General features: G+C 36.1%; 1 protein-coding gene across 7 annotated transcripts; it reads right to left on the bottom strand.

Moving 5' to 3' along the window:
* Positions 1-336: 336 nt before the first annotated feature.
* LOC130954254 (pectinesterase 31-like) lies at positions 337-23,975 on the bottom strand. 7 transcript variants are annotated; one of them, XM_057880987.1, is made up of 8 exons: positions 23,650-23,975; positions 22,909-23,013; positions 22,675-22,752; positions 21,168-21,355; positions 20,321-20,494; positions 19,306-19,438; positions 7,907-8,051; positions 337-694 (listed from the first exon to the last, which is right to left on the bottom strand). In XM_057880987.1, the coding sequence occupies exons 1-7, from the start codon at positions 23,902-23,904 to the stop codon at positions 8,037-8,039; spliced, it is 948 nt and encodes a 315-aa protein (XP_057736970.1). In that variant the 5' UTR covers positions 23,905-23,975; the 3' UTR covers positions 337-694; positions 7,907-8,036. The 7 variants fall into 7 exon arrangements, with proteins under 7 accessions (XP_057736970.1, XP_057736971.1, XP_057736972.1 ...); XM_057880988.1 differs by lacking the exon at positions 19,306-19,438; XM_057880989.1 differs by lacking the exons at positions 337-694; positions 19,306-19,438 and having other exon boundaries at positions 6,139-8,051.
* Between the last annotated feature and the right edge of the window lie 1,648 nt (positions 23,976-25,623).

Here is a 25,623-nt window from a genome sequence, read left to right as displayed (position 1 = left end):
ACCGATGAAGTCATTGGTTCAATGGTTCATTGGTTCGACCGGGGTTCAACCGGGGTTTAACCGATTTAATTAAATATTAAATAAAATTATTAAAAAATTTATATAATTTTGAATATATAAATTTAATAATTTCTAACTTAATAAAATTTAAAATTTCACAATTTTACATCATAAATTATTCATAATTTAATATTAAAAGTTCACAAACAATTTCAATCAACAAAGTTCATAACAAAAAACAACCATTTCCCTAAGGCATGACCCAAATTGATTCCATTTACACAACAACATGCAACGATCATATCAATCAAAATCAAAATCAAAGTTTTATTACTCAACGAGAAGCATAATTCACTTAAGGACATATATCTTTATAGAATGAAACAAAGTTTTCTCAAGAACAAATGCCAGGATTAAGTGCTTCATTTTACACCAATTTTACCCAAAAAATTTCAACTCTTCAATAAGATAAATTACATTACCCTTCTTTTAACTGCATTATACGATTGTCACTAGAAAGCTTTTTCTTCCCTAACTATCGAAAAAACTCAGGGGACATGTCTTTATTGGCTGGATTGACATCAATTACAATAGAATCATCGACATAAGGGGTCACCCTGGCACCATAGCTTGTTTTAACCAAAGCTCTCAATCCAGATTGAAAATCAGATACATAAAAGTCCACCACATGCCTCTGCATTGAATAAAAGGCAAGGTAACAATATTAATGACTTTATCACAATCATTGAAAATTAGATGGGAAAAAAGTTGAAAAAAATATAACCATTTAATATGTATAACAAACCAAAGATCTTCACTAGAGATTATAAGAAAAATTATGAACAAAATTTGCAAACTAAATCAGCAAACTCCACAGCATAACTAAATTAGAAAACTCAGCAAACTAAATCAGCAAACAAAATTAGCAAACTCAGCAAACTCCACAATAAAAAATAATTCAGAGAAAGGGAACACTGGACACAGAGGAGAGTGATGAATTAACTCAGCAAACTACACAGAGGGGAGTGACCAATTAACTCAGAAAATCAAAAATAAAAAATAACCTCAGAAAATCATGAACAAATAAATAACCTCAGAAAATTAAAAATCATGAATCCAAAATAACCTCAGAAAATCATGAATTCAGCAACCAAAATCATGAAGTCCAGCAAACAAATAAATGATTAACCATGAACAAATAACCTCAGGCAAACAAATAAATCAGAAAATCATGAACAGAAGATCAGAAGGCGACGAGGAGGAATAACAGAGGAGGCGAGCTCAATATACATGTATTACTTACCGGCGGCGAGCAACGGCAACGATAGAGGAGGCGAGCTCGGCGATGAGAACGACACGGTAGAGGCTGTGGTGGTCAAACCCGTCGCTGCTGTGGCTGCGGGACGCGGTGGACTGCAGGACGCGGTGGCTGCGGGATACGGTGGCGGTGGGCTGCTCGATTGGTGGTGGTAGCTCTATGGTGGTGGTCGCGGCTACTGTGGATGGCTGTGGGTGGCGAATGAGGAGGCGGGCTAGGTGACGTTCGGCGACGAGGAGGCGGGCTCGGCCGGTGGTGGTCGCGGCTGCTGTGGATAGTTGTGGGTGGCAATGGTGGCCTTGGTGGGTGAATGGAGGCTGGCGCCGATTAGGTTATGGGAAAGGGGAAGAAATGGGAAAAAAGGGTTAGTGGCATAGTGGTTACAGGGTTAAGTTAGGAGACTTTGGCGTAAGCCTTTCCCTTTTTTTTTTTTTTTTTTTATAAACCAAAACGACGTCGTTCGGCATTGAAGTTGCAAACCACTAAACCGCCAAAAAATTGGACGGTTTTTCCGATTCACCGGTTAACCGCCGGTTCGACCGATTTTTCATCGATTTTTTGCCAAGCGGTTTTCTATGTTATCCGGACCGGTTAAGTAACCGGTTCCCGATTTTTCCGGTTGAACCGGCCGGTTCGGTCCGGTTTTCAGAACCATGCGTATAATTGTAGAGAAAGATATAAAGGAGAAAAAAAATCTTTGGCTAAGACAATTTGATTGTATTTAAACGGAATTGTGTCGTAATATTTTTTGTCTTAGAGTTATGTTGTCACTACTCAGAAAAAAATCTGTGTTTCTGTTTTTTATTTTTGATATCTTTTATTTATTTTTTATTTCTCTTTATCTCTAAATATTAAATTTATGTAATAATAAAGCCTTCTGGTAACAAAGACGAAGTCTTAAATTTAAATTTCATCATCATTAATATACGAAAATATATTCCGACGGTCTTTGAAAAAATTTCATTCTAAACAAAAGGAATATAATTTGATGTTAATAATTAAAATGGTCGTTTAAAAATCATATTCATTAATTTATTTTTCTAAAAATTAGAGTCAATTTAGAAGATTAAATTGACACATACTTTTTTATAGAGTATTTTAACTAATTTCTTAAAACGACAGGTTGTGTACTTTTTCATCCTTAATGTTTTGGGTTAAAATTAAAATCGTTTTCGATTTTTTTTATTAATAACATTTTTAATATTACAAAACGTTATAAAATCATTATTTTTCTAATTTTTGGATCAAAATATCCTTAACCTCAAATTCACTCTCCGCCCTCATTTTTTTTTGCTTTCAGCAACCACAAATGAAATGCACAAACAAAAAGAAAGAGAGAACAAAAAATGAAGAAAAGAACAGAGAAAGAGGTGCAGAACGAAGAGGAAAAAAAAAGAGAAGAAGAAGAAGAAGAAGCAAGCATCGCTAGCGTAAAAGGACACCGTTGCTCGCTGACATTCTCCTTCGGGGACGACTCCATCCCGTTTTGACAGCAATGACAAACAGGACCGAGGTGGAGTGGCGAAGATTTGAGTAGGGAGAGTTGTTATTGTTGATGACGATGATGGAAGGGGTAGATAATACCTACACTTGGCTGACTCCAATGGCAATAGTGACCCAACGGCAGCGGCGACCAAGCAGCAGCAATTTCTCTCTCTCTCTCTCTGATAAACTGGCGACAACATCGACCTTCTTCCTCGGCATGCCCTCTCTCTCTCTCTCTCTCTGATAAACTAGCAACAACTCTCTCTCTCTCTCTCTCTCTCTCTCTCTCTCTCTCTCTCTAATAAACTAGTGACAACATCGACTTTCCTCTTCGTTATTAGAGAATCATTAGCATCAATTTAGACCAATTAGTATTGTCTATATTTATATAGTATATCTGTATATTAATTATAGGATTCTATGTCTTTATTACTCTGATTCATTTAGCACCTATAAATACTCCTTGTATATTGTACCTTTGATCACACTCAACATAATACATTTTTCAGATTACTCTCTCAATCTCTTGTTTCTAACATGGTATCAAGAGCCTAAAGTTTTTTTTCAATGAAATTCTGTTCCTAGCCTCCTTGTTTTTCCTTTCCGACAGTGCCTCTTCGCTCTCGTTTTTCGATCTGTTTTCGATGCTTTGGTTCGTCACCTTTGGCATCATCGTGTTCTTCGTTTCGTCATCTTTCCAACGCCTTCGAGATCGCCGCCAGCAGCCCCCGGATGCGCCGACGGAAGTTCGCTGTCCACCTCCATTGTTTCATTCTAGAAGCTACAACAGCCGTTGATCTTGGTGATGATCGCACGCTCCTGGTGCTGCCACGTGTCGCAACGAAGCCATCCCTGGTATCCACGACCCGACCCGACCCACGACTCCACCTCACCGCTAGTGTGTCTCTCTTGTCCACTCATGTGCTGCCACGTGTCATTGTCTCGCTGACGTGGCGCTGACGTTACTGCTGATGTGGCAGACAAGCAGGACCCTCCCTAAGATTTTTTGGTGAGCTCTTTCCAATTCTGTACTCCGATTTCTCATTTTCTGCTCTGAAATTGCCGTTTTCTCTCTTCTCTTTGATCCTTGTGACCACTATCATGGAAAAGCCAGATTTTTTGCTGCCACTGATAGAAAGGGTAAAATCTGTTGAAACTGTAACCATTCTGGGCACCTTTTCGCCGACTGTTCTTCTGTTGAATGTCGCACATGCCACCAGACAGGTCATATTAGCTACCATTGTTCACAACTGTTTTGCCGTTATTGCAAGCTCTCAGGACATTTAATTACTGCCTGTCCTACTCACCCACCACGTCCTGATCCACTCCACTCGTCTCCCGTCTCTCTATCTGATATTGCATCTCTTCTTCAGCGTCTTCTCTCTATTTCTGGTAATACCCATGCTGCTTTATCGATCCCTCCAAGTAATTCTAAATTGTACTTTGACTCGGGTTGCTTTAATCACATGTCTCCGTTGCGTAATATTTTCTCGTCCATGTCTACCACTATAAATGGACCCTTTGTCAATACTGCAAATGGCTCCCTCTTGCATGCAACACAGAAGGGTTTTATATCCCAGTCAACTCTTAATCTTCCTGATACTTATTATATTCCCAAATTACACTTCAATCTTATTTCTGTTGGTCAACTTGTTGATCTGGGTTTTGAAGTCACTTTTTCCGTTTCTGGCTGTCATGTACAAGATCCTCAGACGGGACAAATCATCAGGACTGGATGTAAGGTCGGAAGGTTGTTTGAACTCGAGAATCTTCATATTCCTCCTGTACCAAATCTTTGTCCTGCTTTTTCTCCCTCTACCCTTCACTTATGGCATCAACGTCTTGCCCACACCTCCTTAGGAAAATTGCGTCCTCTTTTGTCTCAGGGTGTTTTAGGTCAGGTTCCAAATGAATCTTTTGATTGCATTTCTTGCCAAACTGCCAAACAACCTGCTTTATCTTTTCACAATAATTCATCTCTTGCTTGCTCTCCTTTTGATCTCATTCACTCTAATGTTTGGGGCCCCGCTCCCACTGCCTCTATGGGCGGAGCTCGATACTTTGTCATTTTTATTGATGATTATTCCCGTTTTACTTGGGTTTATTTGATGAAAAATCACCATGATTTACCTCAAATCTATATCAACTTTGCTATTATGATTAAAACTCAGTTTTCCAAGGTCATTAGGATTTTTCGACGTGATAATGCTATAGAATACCGTGATTCCAAACTCTTAGCCTTTCTTGCAGAACAGGATACTTTGTCAGAGTTTTCTTGTCCTGGTACGTCTCAACAAAATGGTAGAGCTAAACGCAAACACCGTCACATTCTTGACTCCGTCCGTGCAATGCTCCTTTCTTCTTCGTGTCTTGAGCGTACTTAGGGTGAAGCTGTTCTTACTAATGTTCATGTTATCAATAGACTCCCTTCTTCTGTTCTTGGTAATGTTACTCCCTTTGAGCGTCTTTATCATACCCCCCAGATTATAGTTCTCTTCGAGTTTTCGGTTGTGTATGTTTTGTTCTTCTTCAGCCTCATGAACATAGTAAACTTGAACCTCGGGCTCGTATGTGTTGTTTCCTTGGTTATGGCACTGAACACAAGGGTTATCATTGTTGGGAACCTCTCTCCAAACGTATTCGTATATCTTGTCATATTGTCTTCTGGGAGCACTGGTGCGATTTTTATTAACCCACACTTACTAACCGGCAAGTGCACCGGGTCGTACCAAGTAATACCTTACGTGAGTAAGGGTCGATCCCACAAGGATTGATGGATTAAGCAACAATAGCGTTGGATAGAATTAGTTAGGCAAGCAGAAAAGAGTGGTTTGGTATTCAAAGGGCATTAAACACAGACAAATAAATAAGTTGGGAATAATATAATGAGAAGATAGTTAAGGTTTCAGAGTTATCTATGTTTCTGGATTAATTTTTTTATTACTAACTAATTTAATCATGCAAGATATAATTTCATGGCAAACTATATGTGACTAGGCCCTAATTCCTTAGACCTTCCTAGTCTCCTCTAAAATTCATTAACTGCCAATTCCTTGGTCAGTTAATTCCAATTAGAGGGTAAAAATTAATTTTCAGTTTATATGCTACAAAAATTCTAATTACCCAAAAATAAGGGGATTATATGTCACGTATCCCATTAAATCCAAATAATTAAAATTTAGGATAATATGTTTCCAAGATGTTGTTCAAGTAAAGAGCTTTTCCAAGTTTTACAAGAACTTAATTAGAACATGAGTCATACTTCCGTTCCACCCATATTCATAAAATAAAGAGCGAAAACAATTATTGAAATATAAATCAAAGCATGGAATAAATTAGAAAGATCAAACGAATTAATCCATTACAAATAGACAGAGCTCCTAACCTTAACAATGAAGGATTAGTTGCTCATGGTTCAGAGAAGAAAAAAAAAGGGTTCTGGTAACAATCTGGTACCTGCCTAAATGTACAGAGTTTCTATTTATTACTAATCCTAATAGGTTTAAAATAAAAAATTAAAAATAATATCTTTTCCTAAAAGATAAGATTTGAATTTAAATTCGAATTAATTAACAGATCTTCAGTTGATGGTTGGGGACCAATTGATTTGTCCATTCTGCAGCTTCTAATCTGTGTTTTCTGGGCTGGAAAGTGGGTCAAAACAGCCCAAAATTTGTAACCAGCGTCATTTGTATTTTTGCAGATCGCGCATGTGACGCGTCCACGTCGTCCACGCGTTCGCGTCATTTGTGCAGATTCCAGTCCACGCGTTCGCGTCAAGCACGCGATCGCGTCATTGCGATTTCTCCATTCCGCGCGGTCGCGTGAGCCATGCGTTCACGTCGGTCTTCGCTGGTCATCTTTTTGGTTTCTTCTTTTTCTCTGCAGAAACTTCATCAAATCCCTCCGAATGCTACCTAAAATAAATAAAATTCCACAAAACTCAAAATAGCATCCATAGTGGCTAAAATATAATTAATTCTAAATTAAACTTGACAATTTAGAAGCAAATTCACTAGGAAAAGATAGATAAGATGCTCACGCATCACAACACCAAACTTAAACTGTTGCTTGTCCTCAACCAACCAAAACTATTATAAGCTTATGATGTGAATTTGCATGAGAATGAGAGTTCGATTAAGCTCATGTCTCTTTTTATAGTGGGGTTTATAACTGTAATCCTGAATAGGTTTGGCATCTCACTCTCCTTTGAATCAAGAATGTTATTGTCATTCAGAATTAGAATCCGGATGATATTATGAATTCTCTGATCTTTACATTTCAGTTTAATCCTTGAACACAGCAAAATTTACTTTAATTTATTTTTCTTTGGTGTTTTGCACCTTGAGCCTAGCCGTGACTTTAAATATTTTGTCTCAAGCTTTACTTGACACAGAAACACCACAAGCACTTAACTGGGAAACTCTCTTTGAGTTCTGATTTTTCTTTTAATTACTCCCAGACAGTGGTGCTCAAAGCCTTTGGCATACTCTGTTAAATGTAATTGATCTTAACTCTAAGTATTCTATCTCAAAGATTACTTGATACAGTCACACCACAAGCATATGACTAGGGAAACAACTCTTTGAACTTTTAATCATGTCTGACCTTCCTAGTCATTGATGCTCAGAGCCTTGGACCTTGCTTTTATTATTAATTATTTATTTATATAATAATTTTTTTCTTTTGCTGTTTCTTTTGCTTCAAGGATTAAATTTTTGTTTATTTAAGAGAAGTCATAATAATTCTCTAAATTCCTGTTCCTTATACATCAACATCACTTGATTCAAATTTAAATATGCACTGTTCATATCATGCATTCAAAAATCACAGAAAATACCACCACATTTAAGTAAATAAGACTATTCTTAAAATTAAACTCAATTTCTCATGCAATACATCACTTCTTTTTCTTTTCTTTTTAGATTCAAGTTCAGTGAGTGGTACATGAAACATCTTTTTAGAATTAAAACAATTAAAAGAAAACTAATCCTAGGATTCTAACTAATAAAAGATCATGCAACAGACAAAGTAAAATAGCAGAAAACCGGAACATAACATAGAAAAAGAAAGGAGGAATAAAAATGAAAGGAACTCAACCACCTTAGTTATCCTAGCTGTCGCTTTAGTCTTCAGGTTGTGCTCCTCAATTAAGATGATTCACCTCCCTTTTGTGCCAGAAAACCAATAAGCGCAGCGTCCAACAACACCAAACTTAAAGGTTTGCTTGTCCTCAAGCAAATAAGAACTGAAAATAGAAGAGACAAATATTATGAGGAGAGAAAAATAAAAGGATAAAAGAATAAGAGAGAATTAGGATTGGGAGAGAGAGGAAGAAAACTGGGTGGCGCAAGCGACGCGGACGCGTGGGGTATACGTTCGCGTGATTGCGCTTTAATTAGGTTGACGCGGTCGCGTGACCCTGTTTATGCTACTAGCGCGAGGGCAGCCTCGCGCCTGCACAACTCTCTATTCAAATTGATATATTTGCCAAATTTGGGGTGACGCGATCGTGTGGGGCATGCGATCGCGTGGGTGGCTTCAGAAGGGAATGACGCGGACGCGTCGGCGATGCGTTCGCGTGATAGGGATTATGCATCTAGCACCAAGCCAGCACCATTCCAGCACAATATTTGGTTGTGCATCCTGTTTACGTCGAAAATCAGGGCACGCGGCCGCGTGGGAGGCTAATATTCCCACATGACGCGGACGCGTCAGCGACGCGGTCACGTGGGGCGATTTGTGCCACTGGCACGCCTCCAGCCATGCTCCAGCGTGACTCTCTGTTTGTTTTTATTATTTTTTTTCTCTCCTTGCGACGCGGAGGCGTCGCTGATGCGGTCGCATCGCATGGCATTTTTTTTTAGCTTGAGGTGTTCGGTTCCTGGGAGAACATAGCTGCATGATCAGAAAATTAGTAAGAACTCAATAAAAATAAAATAACTAGAAAAAACTATTACGAAAAATAGTGAAGGATACGAAATTATCGGGTTGCCTCCCGACAAGCGCTTCTTTATCGTCACTAGCTTGACGGTCAGCTCCTCTAAGGAGGAGGATCATAGGGGCTCAGCTCTTCACCCCTTACTTTGAACTTCTTTCCTGTGTCTCCATAACGCAGCTCAATATGTTCCAGAGAGAGGATTCTGATTACTGTATAAACCCATGCTGGATTGCTGGTCAACACCACCTTCATTCCTGGGGAGAAACCTTCAGTGGGGATCTTTTTGTTTCTCCATCCTCTGGGTACTTTCTTCTTTTTGGGAACCTCTTCCTTGGTAGATGATGCATTCCCAACACCAAACTTAGTTTTGATGTCAGGAGGGATTTTATTGACTGTTATCAAGGGAGGTTTGATCTGCAGATTCTGCTGTGTATCATCAGGCAGTTTTTGAAGGTTTAGATCAATAAGCTCAGCCTGCATGCACATCTCTTCTTCACCTGTTGGATGTATATCTTTGAAGACATGAAAGACCAGTTGCTCATTATGCACTCTAAGTACTAATTCACCCACTTCTACATCAATCAGAGCTCTTCCAGTGGCTAGGAATGGTCTTCCTAGAATTATAGAGGCATTCTCATCTTCTCCTATATCAAGAATCACAAAGTCTGCTGGGAGGAAGAACTTACCCACTTTGACCAAGATATTCTCCACTAATCCGTATGCAGGCTTCATAGATTTATCTGCCATCTGCAATGCTATCTTTGTGGGTTGTGCCTCTTGGATTTGCAGCTTTTTCATCACAGATAAGGGCATTAGATTTATGCTTGCCCCCATATCACATAGGGCTTTCTCAAAGGTTGTGCTCCCAATGGTGCATGGAATTTGAAAGCTCCCTGGATCTGGCATCTTCTTTGGCAAGTTATTCTGAATTACAGCACTACATTCCTTAGTCAGGACTACTGTCTCATCTCCCTTTAAACGCTTTTTCTTTGACAACAACTCCTTCATGAATTTGGCATAGATAAGCATTTGCTCCAAAACCTCAGCAAAAGGAATATTGATTTGTAATTTCCTGAAAATTTCCAAGAACTTTGAGAACTGCTTGTCCTTGGTCTCCTTTTGAAGTCTCTGAGGATATGGCATCTTAGGCTTGTACTCAGGAGCCTTTGGCAGTGTAGGATAAGTGTCAAGAGAGTCTGGGAAAGGGTTGTCTGCACGCTTTGGAGGGGCGTGCTCTTCTTCTTCCTTCTTCTCCTCTGGAGCTTCCTTTTCAACTAGCTCTTCATTGGCCTTGGTCTCAGACCCAGCTAATTTGCCACTTCTCAATTGAATAACCTTGTAATCTTCTTCTGGGTTCACCACTGTATCACCTTGAAATGTACTTGCAGACCTCTCAAGTAATTGCTTGCTCAGTTGGCCCACTAGCACCTCTAAATTTCTAATGGAGGCTCTGGTTTCCTGCATAACTTGTGCTTTTGTACTTGTCACTTGTCCACTTATCACAGAGATAGCCTTGCATTCCTCTCTTGGATTTGGAATTGTGTTACTAGGAAGGCTATTAGTGGTCCTCTGATCAATTTCATTAACTCTGGTGGCTATTTGACCCATTTGAATCTCCAGGTTCTTGATGGAGGCTCTGGTTTTCTGTCTAAAACCTGTCAATATTGCTTCCAAATCATTGTTCTATTGGAAACCGCCCTGAGAATTATTGTTGAAGTTCTGAGGTCTCTGAGGTTGATCCCTCCATCCAAAATTTGGGTGATTTCTCCATCCCTGGTTGTATGTCTTAGAATATGGATCATTGTTGGGATTCCTAGGACCACTCCCCATATAATTCACCTGTTCAAAGGAAGGTTGAGCATAATCATAATTATCATTTTACACAAAATTACCTGCCATGTCATAGGAGACTTCCTGTGGTGGATTTTGGGTGTTGATAGCTGAGACTTGCATACCACCCATCTGTTGAGTAAGTAGATTTATTTGCTGAGACATCAGCTTGTTCTGAGCAAGAAGAGCATTAACAGCATCTACTTCCAACACGCCTCTCTTATGAGGAGCCTCAGAGTTCACAAGATTCCTGTTAGATGAGTATAAATATTGGTTTCTAGCAACCAATTTAATAAGCTCAATAGTCTCCTCCGGTGTCTTCTTCTTGTGCAATGAACCTCCTGCAGAATTATCTAGGCACATCTTGGACATGTCTCCCAAGCCTTCATAAAAGATGTCTATTTGTGTCCATTTGGAGAACATGTCTGGAGGGTATTGCCTAGTCAGTAGCTTGTATCTCTCCCAAGCTTCATACAGAGTTTCACCATCCTTCTGTCTGAAGGTCTGAACCTCCATCCTAAGCTTAGTCAGCTTCTTTGGTGGGAAAAATTTTGTGAGAAACTCAGTAACCACCTTGTTCCAAGTATCCAAACTGTCCTTTGGTTGAGAATCTAGCCATAATTTTGCTCCATCCCTCAGAGCAAACGGGAAGAGCATGAATTTGTACACCTCTGGGTTTACTCCATTTGTTTTCACGGTGTCACAAATTTGCAGAAAACTAGAAATAAACAGATTTGGGTCTTCGTGGGGAAGGCCATGATACTGACAGTTTTGTTGCACCAGGGTGACCAGTTGAGGCTTCAACTCAAAGTTGTTCGCAGCAATAGGGGGCACCACAATGCTTTTTCCATAAAGATCCGTAGTAGGGGTAGAATAAGAGCCAAGCACTCTCCTTTGTTGATCATCCCCATTCGGATTTGCCATATTGACATTAGCATTATTATTGGGATCCATAGTGGATTCTGTAGCCTTGTAACGTCTTGCTTGTTGTAAACGCCGCCTGAAAGTCCTTTCAGGTTCAGGATCAAAGTCTAAGAGATGTTCTTTGTCTCTGTTCCTACGCATAAACAACCAGAAAACAAGAAAGAATGGGAATCTCTACGTCAGAGTGTAGAGAATTCCCAGTGAGGTAACCTGTGTAAAGAGATAAAAATATTGAATAAAATAAATAAATAAATAGAAAAAACAATAATAAATAGGTAACACCAAACTTAATTTCAGAAATTAAGAAAAATATTAGTGCTATTTATTTATAAAAAAAATTTATTTATTTATTTATTATTATTATTTTTTTTTAAATTTAAAAATAGAAATAAAATAAAACTAATAAAATATAAAAAAATAACGGAAGAAAATAGAATGAAAATAAAAGAAAATAAAAATAAAAAGAAAAATAAAAAATGGACGCAGGTTTTAAAAATAAATTTCAAACGTTAAATGAAAAAAAATTAAAATGGGGGATACGGGTGCTAACGAGAGACGAGGAAAATTTAAAATTAAATTTTTTTTTGAAAAATAATAAAATAATTTTTAATTAAAATTAAAATTAAAATGCCTAATCTAAACAATCAAACAACTAATAGTTGTTAATCACAGTCAATCCCCGGCAACGGCGCCAAAAACTTTGTACGACCCGGTGCACTTGCCGGTTAGTAATTAAGATAAATTAAACTCGACAATTTAGATGCAAATTTACTAGGAAAAGATAGATAAGATGCTCACGCATCAAGCACCACATGTTTTCTCGGTTTTCATCCTTTGAGTTCATTCCTACTACTCAGTCACCTTTGTTTACTAACCCCAATGTTGATCTTTTTCCTAGTGATGATTCTCCAGATTCTATCTCGAGTGACCCTCCACAACCTTCTGTTCTTCCGCCTTCTCCATCTCCCGATGATTCTAAACCGGACGATGATCCTGCTCCTACCGTCATGCCTCCTCCTCCCGCTCGTTCTTCTAGGGTAAGGAATCCACCTCCTCATCTTCTTGATTATCATTGCTTTTCTACTATCCTTCATCAACATGAACCTAAGTCATTCAGAGAAGCCTCCTCAAACCCAAATTGGCAACAAGCAATGCAGGAAGAAATATAGGCACTTGAAAAAGTACACACTTGGGATTTAGTTGATCCTCCTTCTGATCAGGAAGTTGTAGGTAGTAGATGGGTATACAAGATCAAGACTCGCTCTGATGGCTCTTTTGATCGTTACAAGGCCCGCTTGATTGCTCAAGGTTGTACGCAAGAGTATGGTATTGATTATGAAGAGACTTTTGCTCTTGTCGCTCGTCTTACGTCTGTTAGAGCTCTTCTTGCCATTGCCGCGGTTAAAAAATGGTCTCTCAGTCAGATGGATGTGAAGAATGCATTTCTTAATGGGGATTTGAAAAAGAAAGTCTATATGAAACCACCTCCGGGATATTCTTGTCCTTCTAATAAGGTTTGTCTCCTTCACAAGGCACTTTATGGACTTAAGCAAGCTCCTCGTGAATGGTTTGACAAGTTCAGCACTACCATATGCAGTCTTGGTTTTACTTCTAGCCCTCATGAGATTGCCCTCTTCATTCATAAAAGCAAACATGGAGTTGTTTTTCTACTTTTGTATATTGATGACATGATCATTACTGGGGATGATGTTGATGGTATCTCTGATCTCAAGGCCTCACTTCACCGTACATTTGAGATGAAAGATCTTGGTTCTCTCAGCTATTTTCTTGGTCTCGAGGTCATCTCCACCGATGATGGAATCTATCTCTTCCAGGCTAAGTATGCTTCAGATCTTCTTGCTTGTGCTGGGATTACAGATAGTCGCACTGAGTCTACTCCTCTTGAGCCTAATGTTTGATTTACCCCTATGGATGGCACTGTTTTGGATAATCCGACCCTCTATCGACAGTTAGTTGGCGGTCTCGTCTACTTAACTATCACCCGACTAGACATCGCCTATCCAGTTCATGTACTTAGCCAGTTCGTGTCATCTCCTTGTACTACTTACTATGCGGCAGTTCTTCGCATTCTTCGCTACATCAAAGGAACTCTATTTCATGGCCTTTATTTTTCTGCCCATTCCTCTTTGTCTCTTCAGGCTTACTCCGATGCTGATTGGGCTGGTGATCCAACTGATCGTTGTTCTACTACTGGTTACTGTTTGTTTCTTGGCGATGCTCTCATTTCTTGGCGTGCTAAGAAGCAAACGTTCACTGCTCGCTCAAGCACAGAAGCTGAGTACCGTGCCCTCGCTAAGACAACTGCTGAAGTTATCTCAGTTTGTTGGCTTCTCGAAGATCTGGGTGCTCCTCAGTCGTCCCCTACTGATTATTTTTGTGATAACCGCAGTGCTATTCAGATCACCCATAATGATGTGTTTCATGAATGCACCGAACACATTGAGATTGATTGTCACTTTGTTCGGCAACGTATCCTTATTGATGCTGTTCGTCTCATTGCTGTTGAAACACTGGATCAGACAGCTGATATCTTCACGAAAGCTCATCACCCAACTCGTTTCTGGACTTTGTTATCCAAACTCAAGTTGGTATCCTTAGCTCCCACTTGAGTTTGAGGGGGGGGGGGATGTTAGAGAATCATTAGCATCAATTTAGACCAATTAGTATCGTCTATATTTATATAGTATATCTGTATATTAATTATAGGATTCTATACCTTTATTACTCTGATTTATTTAGCACCTATAAATATCCCTTGTATATTGTACCTTTGATCACACTCCACATAATATATTTTTCAGATTACTCTCACAGTCTCTTGTTTCTAACATTCGTCATGCCCTCTTTTTCTCCTTCCAATTTTTCTTCTCTCTTACTTCCAGTTTTACTACGGGGAGCAATAGTGAATGAATATTGTTGTGATAAGAGTGTGTGCAGGTGTGGTGGTGAGTGAAAAATCACTATAACATAGGTGGAGCATTGCGGCGGCCACTTAGCGTCGGTTTATCTAACCATCGCTAAGTTGAAAGATTGCAGCGATTTGATCGGCGGTTTTATCAACCACAGCAGCATATGATAAATTAGCCTAACAGATGCTAAAGCCTAAAAGACCATTTTAATTCGAGACTTCTCTAGAACCTCTACACCCTAATCCCCAAATCCTCTTTCTCCCACAAACCCTTACCAATCCGTTGTCTCTCACTGTGGCGTCACCATCATCACTCAATGTGACGTCCTCGTCGTTGTTGCCCCTCTATCTTGGAAGCTGACAATTTCCTGCCTCTTCTTCTTCTCACACGGCACAACTAGTTGCACGAAATGGCTGCTTCTTCATCGTCCTTCACCAATAATTGTTTTGTTGCCGCTTTGCCATGGCTCCGTCATCTCTTTGTCGTGCTTCCTTTCCGTTATCGAGGACTCTGGTTAGTGTTTTTTTCCTTTTTATGTTTTTTCTTTGGTGTGATTTGAAAAAGTAAAATAACAAGAAGCTTGAGAGCACCACTGTCAATAACAAGTTCGCACACTGGACTCCATCGGCAGAACAAGTACTCTGATTCGGAGAGTGTGCCACTTCTGAATCTCACTCATTCTCAACTTAGGTTTCAAGGATTTCTCAATTCTAACTTTCATTTTATGCCTCTTTCCTTCTCTATCAAGATGTAAACAGAAATTTCCACTAACATTTCTCATAACTTCAATTTCACATCCTAAACATATGCTTTTTGCTAGGTTATTAATGATGGGTGCTTTTCATTTTTGGAAATTTGTTTCAGAAATAGATAAAGTTTGCTGCTTGATCATGCGATTGATCATATGAATTTAGGGGTTGTTGAACTCAAGTTATGTGCTTCAAATTTTTTAACAATTGATTCACATTACTTGCATTTTAAAAAGGTTAGTAAGTTTTTTTTGTCCCTCTTTATTAGTTTTAAGAGCTTTTGTCCCGATGAATGAGTATTGGATGGTAAAGATGCCTTTAATTGGTTTTGATAACACAATTTTGTTTCGTGCTCTTTGTGCTTGAAGTTCTAATGTTTTATAAAACTAACAAGCTATGTCCATTTTAGCTGTTTATGTCCATTTTCAACATGTCCATTAACCATATTCAATTATATTTTGATGTTTTAATTTATTTTGTACAATAAGAAAAAGAAAAAGAAACATGTTGAGAAACTATGTCTTTTTCTAAGATAGAAATGTGACCTCTGTTTGTTGTTGTCTTTGAGAATCTTTTGGGCTGAGACTCATGTCATGTCTTTGTATATACTGATTCTCAAGATGGTAATGTGCTACAAGATTCTCTATCTTATGTGTTTTTAGGAGTTTCTTTTTTATCAATTGAACCATGTTTCATTCTTACATTATTAAGTATTGCATTGCTTGTTAAGTTTTAACATCATTTGATTTAGGATTCTCCATGGCCTATGAATTAGAAGAAAAGAATTTGAGATGTATTATTAAACTATTGTATGCTCTTGTTTTTGCATTTCTAAAGCTTAATTTTTCTATGGTAATTTATCCCTTTTGGCAATGAAAAAAGAAATACACTATTTTTTTGGTTGTTGTTGTTGATGGCAAAGGATCTGTAATGTATTACACAAGCCTAGAAATACAACTAGTTTAGTAGCTAATGCCTGAAAAAAAAATTAAAAAGGTGACAAGGTTAGTAGCATTCATGTTGTTCTTGTAGTCAATTCTAGTTCTAGTTCTGCCTTCTAGATGGTTTTTAGCCTAAGCCTCTATGTTCAAAGAAAATGAAAAAGAAGACTACCGACTTTCCAAGTTTCAATATTCAGTTTTTCTAAGTGTGACATGCATCTTTTGTTCTTTTAAGTGTGATGCTTCTGAAATATTTGTTTGTTGCATAGCTTGAAAGTGGTTACTAACTTATTATCAACAATACTTTTTCTTTTGAATGTCTAAAGTGCTTGTCATTACTCTAGTTATATTGCTCAGAAGTTTGAGGCACAATTTTCTCAAACTTGACATGATTAAGCTTTTAATAATGGACGAGTGCCATCATGCTAAGGGTAGAGACCCTTATGCCTGCATAATAAAAGTAAGTTTATAATATTAGCCATTTGTTGTAATGTTGGTCATTTTGATTTATTAAAAACGACTGTAAAATAAATTTGAGATTTTTTTAAATAAAATAATTAAAATCAATCTCAACAAGCTGATGTAATTTGGTGAAACAATTTGCTATCACCTTTGCAGGATTTGATTTAATTTTATGCAGAAGTTCTATCATAGGGAATTGAATTTTGGTATCTCTGACCTCCCTTGAATTTTTGGGATGATTGCATCTCCCATTAAGTTAAAAGGTATACAACTATAACATTTTTGTCTATCTGCATTTCAAGTTTTTTTTTAAATTTTATTTTATAAAAAATAAGATAATCAATAATGTCACTTATTCTCTAATTTTGAACTTCCTTAACTTTTCTCCTTTTTCACTTTCTAGGTCCAATTGGAAATGCTGAATACACCTCCTCTATAAATATGCGTGACCTAATGACTTTAATGGACTCAAAGGTTGTTTTAGATTTTCTACCTCTAATACACCCTGTCTATACTATGAATATTGGCATTCCTTGAGGCCTTATATTGATGCTAGTCGCTAGAATGTTCTAATTTGAATTGTGGCTAGAATAATTTAATTCTATCTAATGACTCTCTTGAGTTTCAATTTAGTATTATCAGTTGATATTGTAATGCACACTTTATGGATTATTTTAAAGTATTTTAACCTTCAGAATTTTTTTTTAATTTTATATAGCAGATTGTGGCAATTTCAAACTGTCACAATTTTTTTAAAAAACCTATTTACCAAATAGCGGCGGTTCTGCAACCATCACAAAATCAATTATCCGATTTGCTGTGGTTGTGCCAGCGATTTTTCAAAACCGCCGCAAAATCAAATCTCCACCCCCTAATAGGCAATATTTGTGGAACTGCTGAAATTTCGCTTTGCGGCGGTTAAAAACTGCCGCAAATCCCTAAAAAACTGCTGCTATTCGACGTGTTTCTTATAGTGAATGGAATTGTAGCAATGTAAATGGCAGTAGATGTGATGTAAGTAGTGAAGTGAGGTGAACATTGGAGTGAAGAAGGCGAGGAAAAGAGACGATGATGATGAGTATTTTGACCTAAGAATTAGAAAAATGATGATTTTATAATGTTTTGAAATGTTGAGAATGATATTAATAAAAAAATTAAAGACGATTTAAATTTTGACCCAAAACATTATGAAAAAAAATACTTAATCCTACAATCTTAGTTCAAGTTTCTGCATCACATGCATTCCATCATTGTCTCGTCAAATCATTAACCAACATGCATAATCATCATTCGTTTTTTAACCTCAAATACTTTTTAGTGTTTGATAAAAGGTTTAAATAAAAAACGTGCATAGAAGCGTAAAGTAATAAAGTTACTCACTAAATTGAGATCACCAATAAATATATGCTTGCTAGGGTACCTAAAATTATTGTCTACTTGTCCGAAAAAAAAAATAAAAAATTTTAAATTTAAAAATATAAAAATTTTAAATTTTAAATATTTAAAATTTATTATAAAAAATAAATTAGACAAGTATTTAGAAAAAAATATACAGAGATAATGCTTGTTGTGAATAATATAAATAATGGATTAAAAAATATTAAATTAATTTCAAAAATCAAATTTTTACTTAATTATGAATAATAAGATTTTTGAATTTGAATAACTAGGATTAGACAACTTAACCTCTTCTAAACACACCTTCAAACCACGTTCTGTCTCCGCCTCTACAGTTCGTCGTTGCCGTTGCCGCCACCGCCGGAGAGAGATATAACGCGAAGTGCGTGTTAAAAAAACATCCAGTATAGCGAAGAAAGAAACACCCTAATGTATACGAAAAGAAACATCATATATTTGATATGCATAGGAAAGAAACATCCAGTATATATAAAAAGAAACATCCAATATTCTATATGCATAGGAAGAAACATTCATGGCATATAAAAAGAAGCAACCAATTTAATGAGGAAAGAAACATTCTCTGTAACATAAAATCCTAACTATATACTAACCTATTGTATACATATGGAGTGAACAAAGACCTGTGACGTGCAATGAAAGGCAGGAAAGACTTGACAGCGCGGCGTGAAGGCTTGGTCAGAGATGCGGCGTCAGAATAGTGGCGGAACGAAGATTCCAGCGCTACGAGATAGAGGAAGAGGTATGCGCTTTGCGGGCTTCAAAAAATGATGAACAGCAGTGCGTGAGGGAAGTGGAAGAAACGCAACGGCGCGGCATGGAAGGAGAGGCAGCGATGCGGCGTTGGACAACAACGGCAAACCATGTAGGTGGCGGCGGTGGCGCACTGTAGAAGCGTAGTGGCGGCGGCACAAAGAAGCTTTGTGACTAGCAACATTGGCAGCGGTACAAGAGGAGACAATGCTCGAAAGGATGAAATTAGGGTTTAGTGGAAGTAAAAGGTAAGAGTGAAAATAAAGATGGGTAATTAGGTTGGGATGCTTTTTTATGGTTATTGAGCCTGAAAGTGTAGCTCATTGTTCACGTTATTCACACCGCCGTTGTCTACTTAACAGAACTTAATGTTAAATACCAAGTGAAAGGCACTATAAAATTAGTCAAATATGATATCTTGTTTTATATGTGGAATTGAGATTGATAAGCACTTCAAAATTCAAGATACTTATTCAAGTATTTGAGACAGTCTCATGTCAAAAAAGTGTTGTCCTCATCAGTGATATTGTTATTTCTAAGCAAAATATGGAACCTTGAAGGCCATTCTTTGAGCAAGCCAAGGTTTATTTGCTTCTGGATCAATGAAGCTATGAAGCAAGAACTGTTCTGCTTCTTCTCTGGCCCATTTGACCCGTTTTGATCGGCAATAACCCGGCCCGAAACACCTGTATCGCATTCAAATATTAATTTGATCTCTAGAAAAAGTACAAAATAAAATAGATGGAAATATCTTATTCTGTACAAGGGAGGACCAACTTAACTAATATTCAAAATTTTTGAAATTTTAATTTAGTAGGTCATAAATATTGGTGAATACTACCGTACCCTCTCTAAAGTAACATGTAAGTTACCCTCTCTGATGTGTCACATTTTAATTGGGTGTTTATTTTAACCTGAGTTACCTTCTCCACTCTTTCGTCGTCGTTGCTTCTCATTGGTGTTCCGTTTTCTCTTCCCAAATCATTCTTCTAGAAAAGGTACCTTTGTCGTCTTCATTACGCCTCCCAAACATCACGGTGGCTATCTTATTTTATCTTCCCAAATCATTCTTTCAGATAAGGTACTCCAACTCTCTCTAATTGCGTTTACTCCTCCCCATTGTACTCCTTCATCGTCGTCGTTACGCCTCCCAAGAATCACCGTCTCATTGGGTGTCTTGTTTTCTCTTCCCAAATCATTCTTCCAGAAAAGTATTCCAACTCTCTCTAATTGCGTTTACTCATCCGCATTCCTTTGTCGTCGTCGTTGTGTCTCCTAAGTATCACCGTCTTATTAGCCGTTACGTCTTCCAAGATATTAACTCTCATGAGATTAAAGTAACTCAGGTTAAAATAAACACTCAATTAAAATATGACATATTAGAGAGGGTAACTTACATGTTACTTTAGAGAGGGTAGGGTAGCATTTACCATAAATATTTTGTAAACGGTTGCAACTAAGACATATTAGTCATATATATGCGACAATTTAGATTGTATTTAGTTTTTCTTTTTTGATAGAGGATTTTATAGATCATTCAAATGAAAGGGCTTAAAGAAGAGAAGTACCTGTATTCAAAAAAGCAAGCAGTTTTCTCATTGTCAGCTTTACCCCAATTGTTCCAACCAGCAAGTTGTATACATGGATCCATATAAGTGAATGCAAAGACCACTCTTGCAAAGGGTCCCCATGGTCTTCCAAGATATGCATATTCCCTTCCCCCATTACCTGTGATAACACATCTGCCATGCAAATATTTCTTCAACTTAAAAGGATTACAACCAAAACTCAGCTAAATTATTTAGTCTCTTTAAGAATGCTGCTGCTCTATAACTCATCAAGTGGAACTTTGGGGGGCTTTTAGAGGGTCTAGACCTTGCTTTGAATATGAGACTATCATATTAGTATTGAAGTAGATTTTATGATAGTAGTAAAATTATGCTCATATAAGGATGTTATTTTATATTTGACGAAATTTTTTTGGACTAATTTAACTCTATATAAATTTATGATATATTAAATGACATGTCACATGTGATTAATATAATACATTACACGATTATTTTATGACATATAGTATTGATCTGTCTTGTCATTATGTCACGTGACATTTAATGTGACACATCATTATCTAAGTGACAGAAAAATTAATTTGACTCATAATTATATTTTTTAAAGATTAATATAACTAATTTAATTTGTAATGAGCCGATTTAAAAAAATGAATAATCTTTGAACGATGAATTTAAGTATTAACCTAAAGTATCCAAGTAAAAACACAATTTGCATTATTCTATGGAAAACATGATAAAGTGTAGGAAAGGAAAGGAAACTAATAACCCTATTTCCCAAGTAAAATTTTTAGAACCTCTAGTGAAAAATAAGAAAGAAAGATAGATGAGAATGGTCACACACCTTTGGAACACAAAACCAGTTGTTTCATGTGGAGATTTTCTGCTCTGTGCTGTTATGAAGCCTTGAGATTTGCAGTGGATATGACAATGCTCCAAGAGGGCAGTGCTATTGCCAAAAATGAAGTCCACACTTCCTTCAATGTAGCAATCTCTAAAATATTGTTTGCCATAATGTGAATACAGTGTGTCCTGCATCATAATTATGAAACAAAATCATTAATTTAACCCACTTGTTTAATTCAAGTTGTTATAATTATTTCAGCAAAAAAAAAAAGGCTATAAATTAAAGGGTCAATAGTTCAATAAACTATTAATAATAAAAAGACCACTTCCCACAATGAAATTACTTTAGGATTTTTACAAAGAATTTTGTCTCTTAAGTAAAAGATGGATTATTTGAGAATTATCAATTCTTTTTTCTCCCTAATTAAGCATATCAACATGACAAAGAACCATGTAAGATACTCTAAGAAAATATGATAAGAGTGAGGTTAATGAATAGTAGCATGATTTTATTTTATTTTTGAGTCATAAATATCTTTTAATTTACAGAAGATAATTCTGTTCAAATTAAGAATCACATTATAGTAGGATTAATTTTTTACTTATTCTTAAATGCTTTTTATGAACCGTTCATTTCTTGTTAATTAAATAAATATTAGTTTTTTATTTATTATATTTTATATTAATAGTTTAGATTTATGATTTAGAGTTTAAAATTTAAGATTTAGATTTTAAAATTTAGAATTTAGGATTTATGATATTTTTTTATTTTTCCTTTTTTTTAAGAACACATTAGCATTGGTTCTAATTCTTTCAAAAAAAATTGGATAAAGTATATTTTTTATTTTTAAAGTTTGTTAAAAGTTTTAAAAATATTCTTAAATTTTATTTGTTTTAATTTTATCCCAAAATTTTTTTATTTGTATCAAATGTATCTCTATTTCAAAAAGTTTATGATCAATCAAATAATAATACATGACAATTATATTTATTTGTTTGTATTGAAGATTGTTCTTATAAAAGTATTTATAGGAAAAGTTTAGGGGCCAGCAATTCTATTAAACTCTTACCAGCATGTAACCAGCAAAGAAAAGTAAGCCATTGAATGAAATCTCACACCAATCTCATACCATTAAAATATCATTGATGACTATTTGATAGCTACAAATCACAAAAGTTGCTGTCCCCAATTAAAAATTTTTATAATGAAATTGAAATAAAATAAGGAGTGCTAGGGGTCAACAACATTTGTGATTTGTAGCCATCAATTAGTCATCAATAATGTTTTTAATGGTGTGAGATTTTATCCAATAGTATGAGATTATTCATTTTTTTTGCTAGTTACATGTTGGACAGAATTTAATAAAGTTGCTGGCCCTAGACTTTTTAAAAAATATAACATGTCAACTTGACTAGAAAACAAAATTTTGAAAAAGAAAAAGAAAATCTAAATTAAAGAACCTTGTAAACTATAAAGTACTAGCTAAATAAAAGAGTGGAGAGACCTGCCATCCAAGGAACCTGCAATTATAGAAAGCACATCGATCAGCTGTTACTCTCATAGCCACAGCTTGCCCTGAACCCTTCCACCAAAAACAACCTCACACTTTGGTTATGAATTATAATCTCATATTTATAATCAAATTTCATAATAAACAAACCAATTTCATATTTATAATTAAAATTCTATTCAAATTCACATAATAAGTTTACTCGTTAAAAGCAGAGGAAGTGATTACCTGAGGGGAAGAATTCTCGAAGGTAATGTTCTCAGCAATGAAGTCTTCACCTTCCACAATGGTGCTGCCACAACCAAACGTTCCTCCTCCTACCACCTTTTCACCCTGCAACCGCATAATACAACATAAAAAGGTAAGGATTTGTTGGATGCATCACATTCAAATATGTCCCCACAAGTATATAGTTGATATGATGAATAAATTGATATCCCTGATATCTATGTTACTGCCCTAAGTTTAATGTGTCGATTAAGATTTAATCTCCAAACTGTTTGCTAAAATATTATCAATTTTTTATTTTGTGTGAGTTTAATTTTTTATGCAATGATAATGTAAAATAATTTTAATTTTTGGAATTATTTATTTATTTTATTGATATAGCTAATTTGAATGTTCACTCAAAAAATATATAACATGAGTAATGCTGTATATCTAGATACAAGATTTGTTCTCAACTAAATCCAACTAATTTAGTCGAACATCAACAAAAAATCATTCTTATTACTATTATGTCACTCATTCAAATTTTATTATTCAATTTGGTTAGACTTCATTTAAAAAAAAAAAAAACCTTGTACGGATAACATTTATTATATAACATATGATTACATGCACCAAATAAAAACATAAACGGTCGGCGAGTTATAATTCAAATGAGATAATCTCGCCATACTCACATAAAGGTCGCCGATTCGAAATTCCTAACTTTGGAAAAAAATAAAAATAAAAACATGAACATACTTTGTGGTGTTGGATTCTTGCAGCAGTGTTATTCCATGTTAGAACAGTGTTCTCAAGGAATATGCCGGCGAGCGTGATGAACCTCTTTGTCTTCGCCACATAAACAGGCTGCCTGTAGGTTCCCGGGGCCACCCGGATCACCGTCCGGCGAGTGTTGCCTACCGGCACTGCATCGATCGCCTCCTGCACCGTCCGGTAGTCTCCTTTTCCGTCCTGTGACACCGTTATAACTTTAACAGATTGCGGAGCCTCCATTAATTGTCGCAGCTTCTTCTATGCTCTATGACTCTTCCAAATTCAACAATTCTCTCTGTCCTTTTATTCAGTGAGAGTAGCTTGTAGAGAACGCAGAGAATCTAAAGAAAATTAAAGGACTCGCACCGCACACAATATATATTGAGATTCATATTCTTGGTTGGTCTGTTATCTTAACTTTTTTTTTTAAATATTATTATAATAATAAGTTAATAACACTTGCTCGTTTAGTTTTGGGCAGAATATATATTATGCTAATAATAACTTGGAGTTATATAAACATAAACATAACATAATACTCATATTGGTTCTTTAAGTTATATTGGTAGCTCAATCTGATTTTTTTAAATTTTCAGTTTATTCAATTTGATTCTAGCAATAACTTAATCTCTGTAATTCACTATTAGTTTTTTATTCTGTTTTTACTTTTTAGTACTATATTGAGATAAATTAATAGCTGTCACATTGAAATTTTTAATGACTATCTAATGTGACAATTAAATTTTTTTAATTTCAATTTAATTTTAAAAATACTTTTAAAAACCTTAAGTAAAATTGAAATAAGGATTTTAAATATTTTATAAGGAGAAAATTAAGATAGGCACCAATTTAAATATTAACTCTAAAAATATATATAATATGATTATTTTGGTAATTTCAGTTTATAAACATGACTTGAGTGCAAGTAATTGCATGGTTCACGGTGTTCAATTTTCGATTGCGTTTTGGATACATTATTATGATACATAAGCAATTCCATGCTGAATTCATGATGAAGAGAAAATCCTGCTTAGCAAACTCTTTCAACAACAACAACAATCTTTCATCAGCCAATAATGGTCTATTGACTTTATGCAGTTTATGGATTTCATTTGTCTTTTGTATATGATTGAAAACTATAAAAATAATAAATTCTTTTAAGTGCATCAAGTTGGTTTTCCCCTTTTAATTATTTGGTGTTAGACACCTAGTGCTGAAGAATTTAAATTAGGTATTCCACCGCTAATAGTTACTAGTAATTTTGTTGACACAAATTACAGATAAAAAATAAAATATATTTTTCCCCTAAAATTTACTAAAAATTTTAAAAATACCCATAAGTTTTAATTTGTTTTAATTTTATTCTAAAAAATTTCGATTCACATCGATTCTATCCTTTTAGTTAACGTCGTTCAAATTATTAACAGATGTTAGTAATATGACAAAATAAGATGTCTGATGTGACAAGGAGAGTGAAATGTTCAAAATACCCTTGTGTGAATAATCATTTGTCTCTCCTTTTTCAAATGATTTTTCAGATTTTCTCTTCTTAGCCACGAAGAAAACAAAGCCAGAGAACATAGTCACACGAACACGAACAGACTTGGAGGAAGGAGAACGTCACGTCATTCTCTTCAATATGCAACGACAATGTTGCAGGAGGACGCAGGTGGCAACGTTGTCAATGCTGAGCGATGATTCTAAACTAGGGTTCAGAGTAACTGTGACATCATTCATTCTTTGACAACAAGGGAGCAGAGACCTTCATCGCCAGCGAGGAGCAGATGGCGAGGAAGATGGAGTAGAACGCCGATTGCGAGACAAGGAAGACACCTCTGTAGCCAGCCAGCCACCGATCGCCAACGAAACAACTATTGTGAAAGGTCGAGGTAGCGCCATTCTGATCAAGATTTCTAACGAGGTAGGCAACCATTTCATTCTGAAAATGCATTGTTTGAA

The sequence above is a fragment of the Arachis stenosperma genome, chromosome 10 (genome assembly GCF_014773155.1).
Source record: "Arachis stenosperma cultivar V10309 chromosome 10, arast.V10309.gnm1.PFL2, whole genome shotgun sequence".
Lineage (NCBI taxonomy): Eukaryota > Viridiplantae > Streptophyta > Magnoliopsida > Fabales > Fabaceae > Arachis > Arachis stenosperma.
This window is presented reverse-complemented; position numbering and strand designations above follow the sequence as displayed.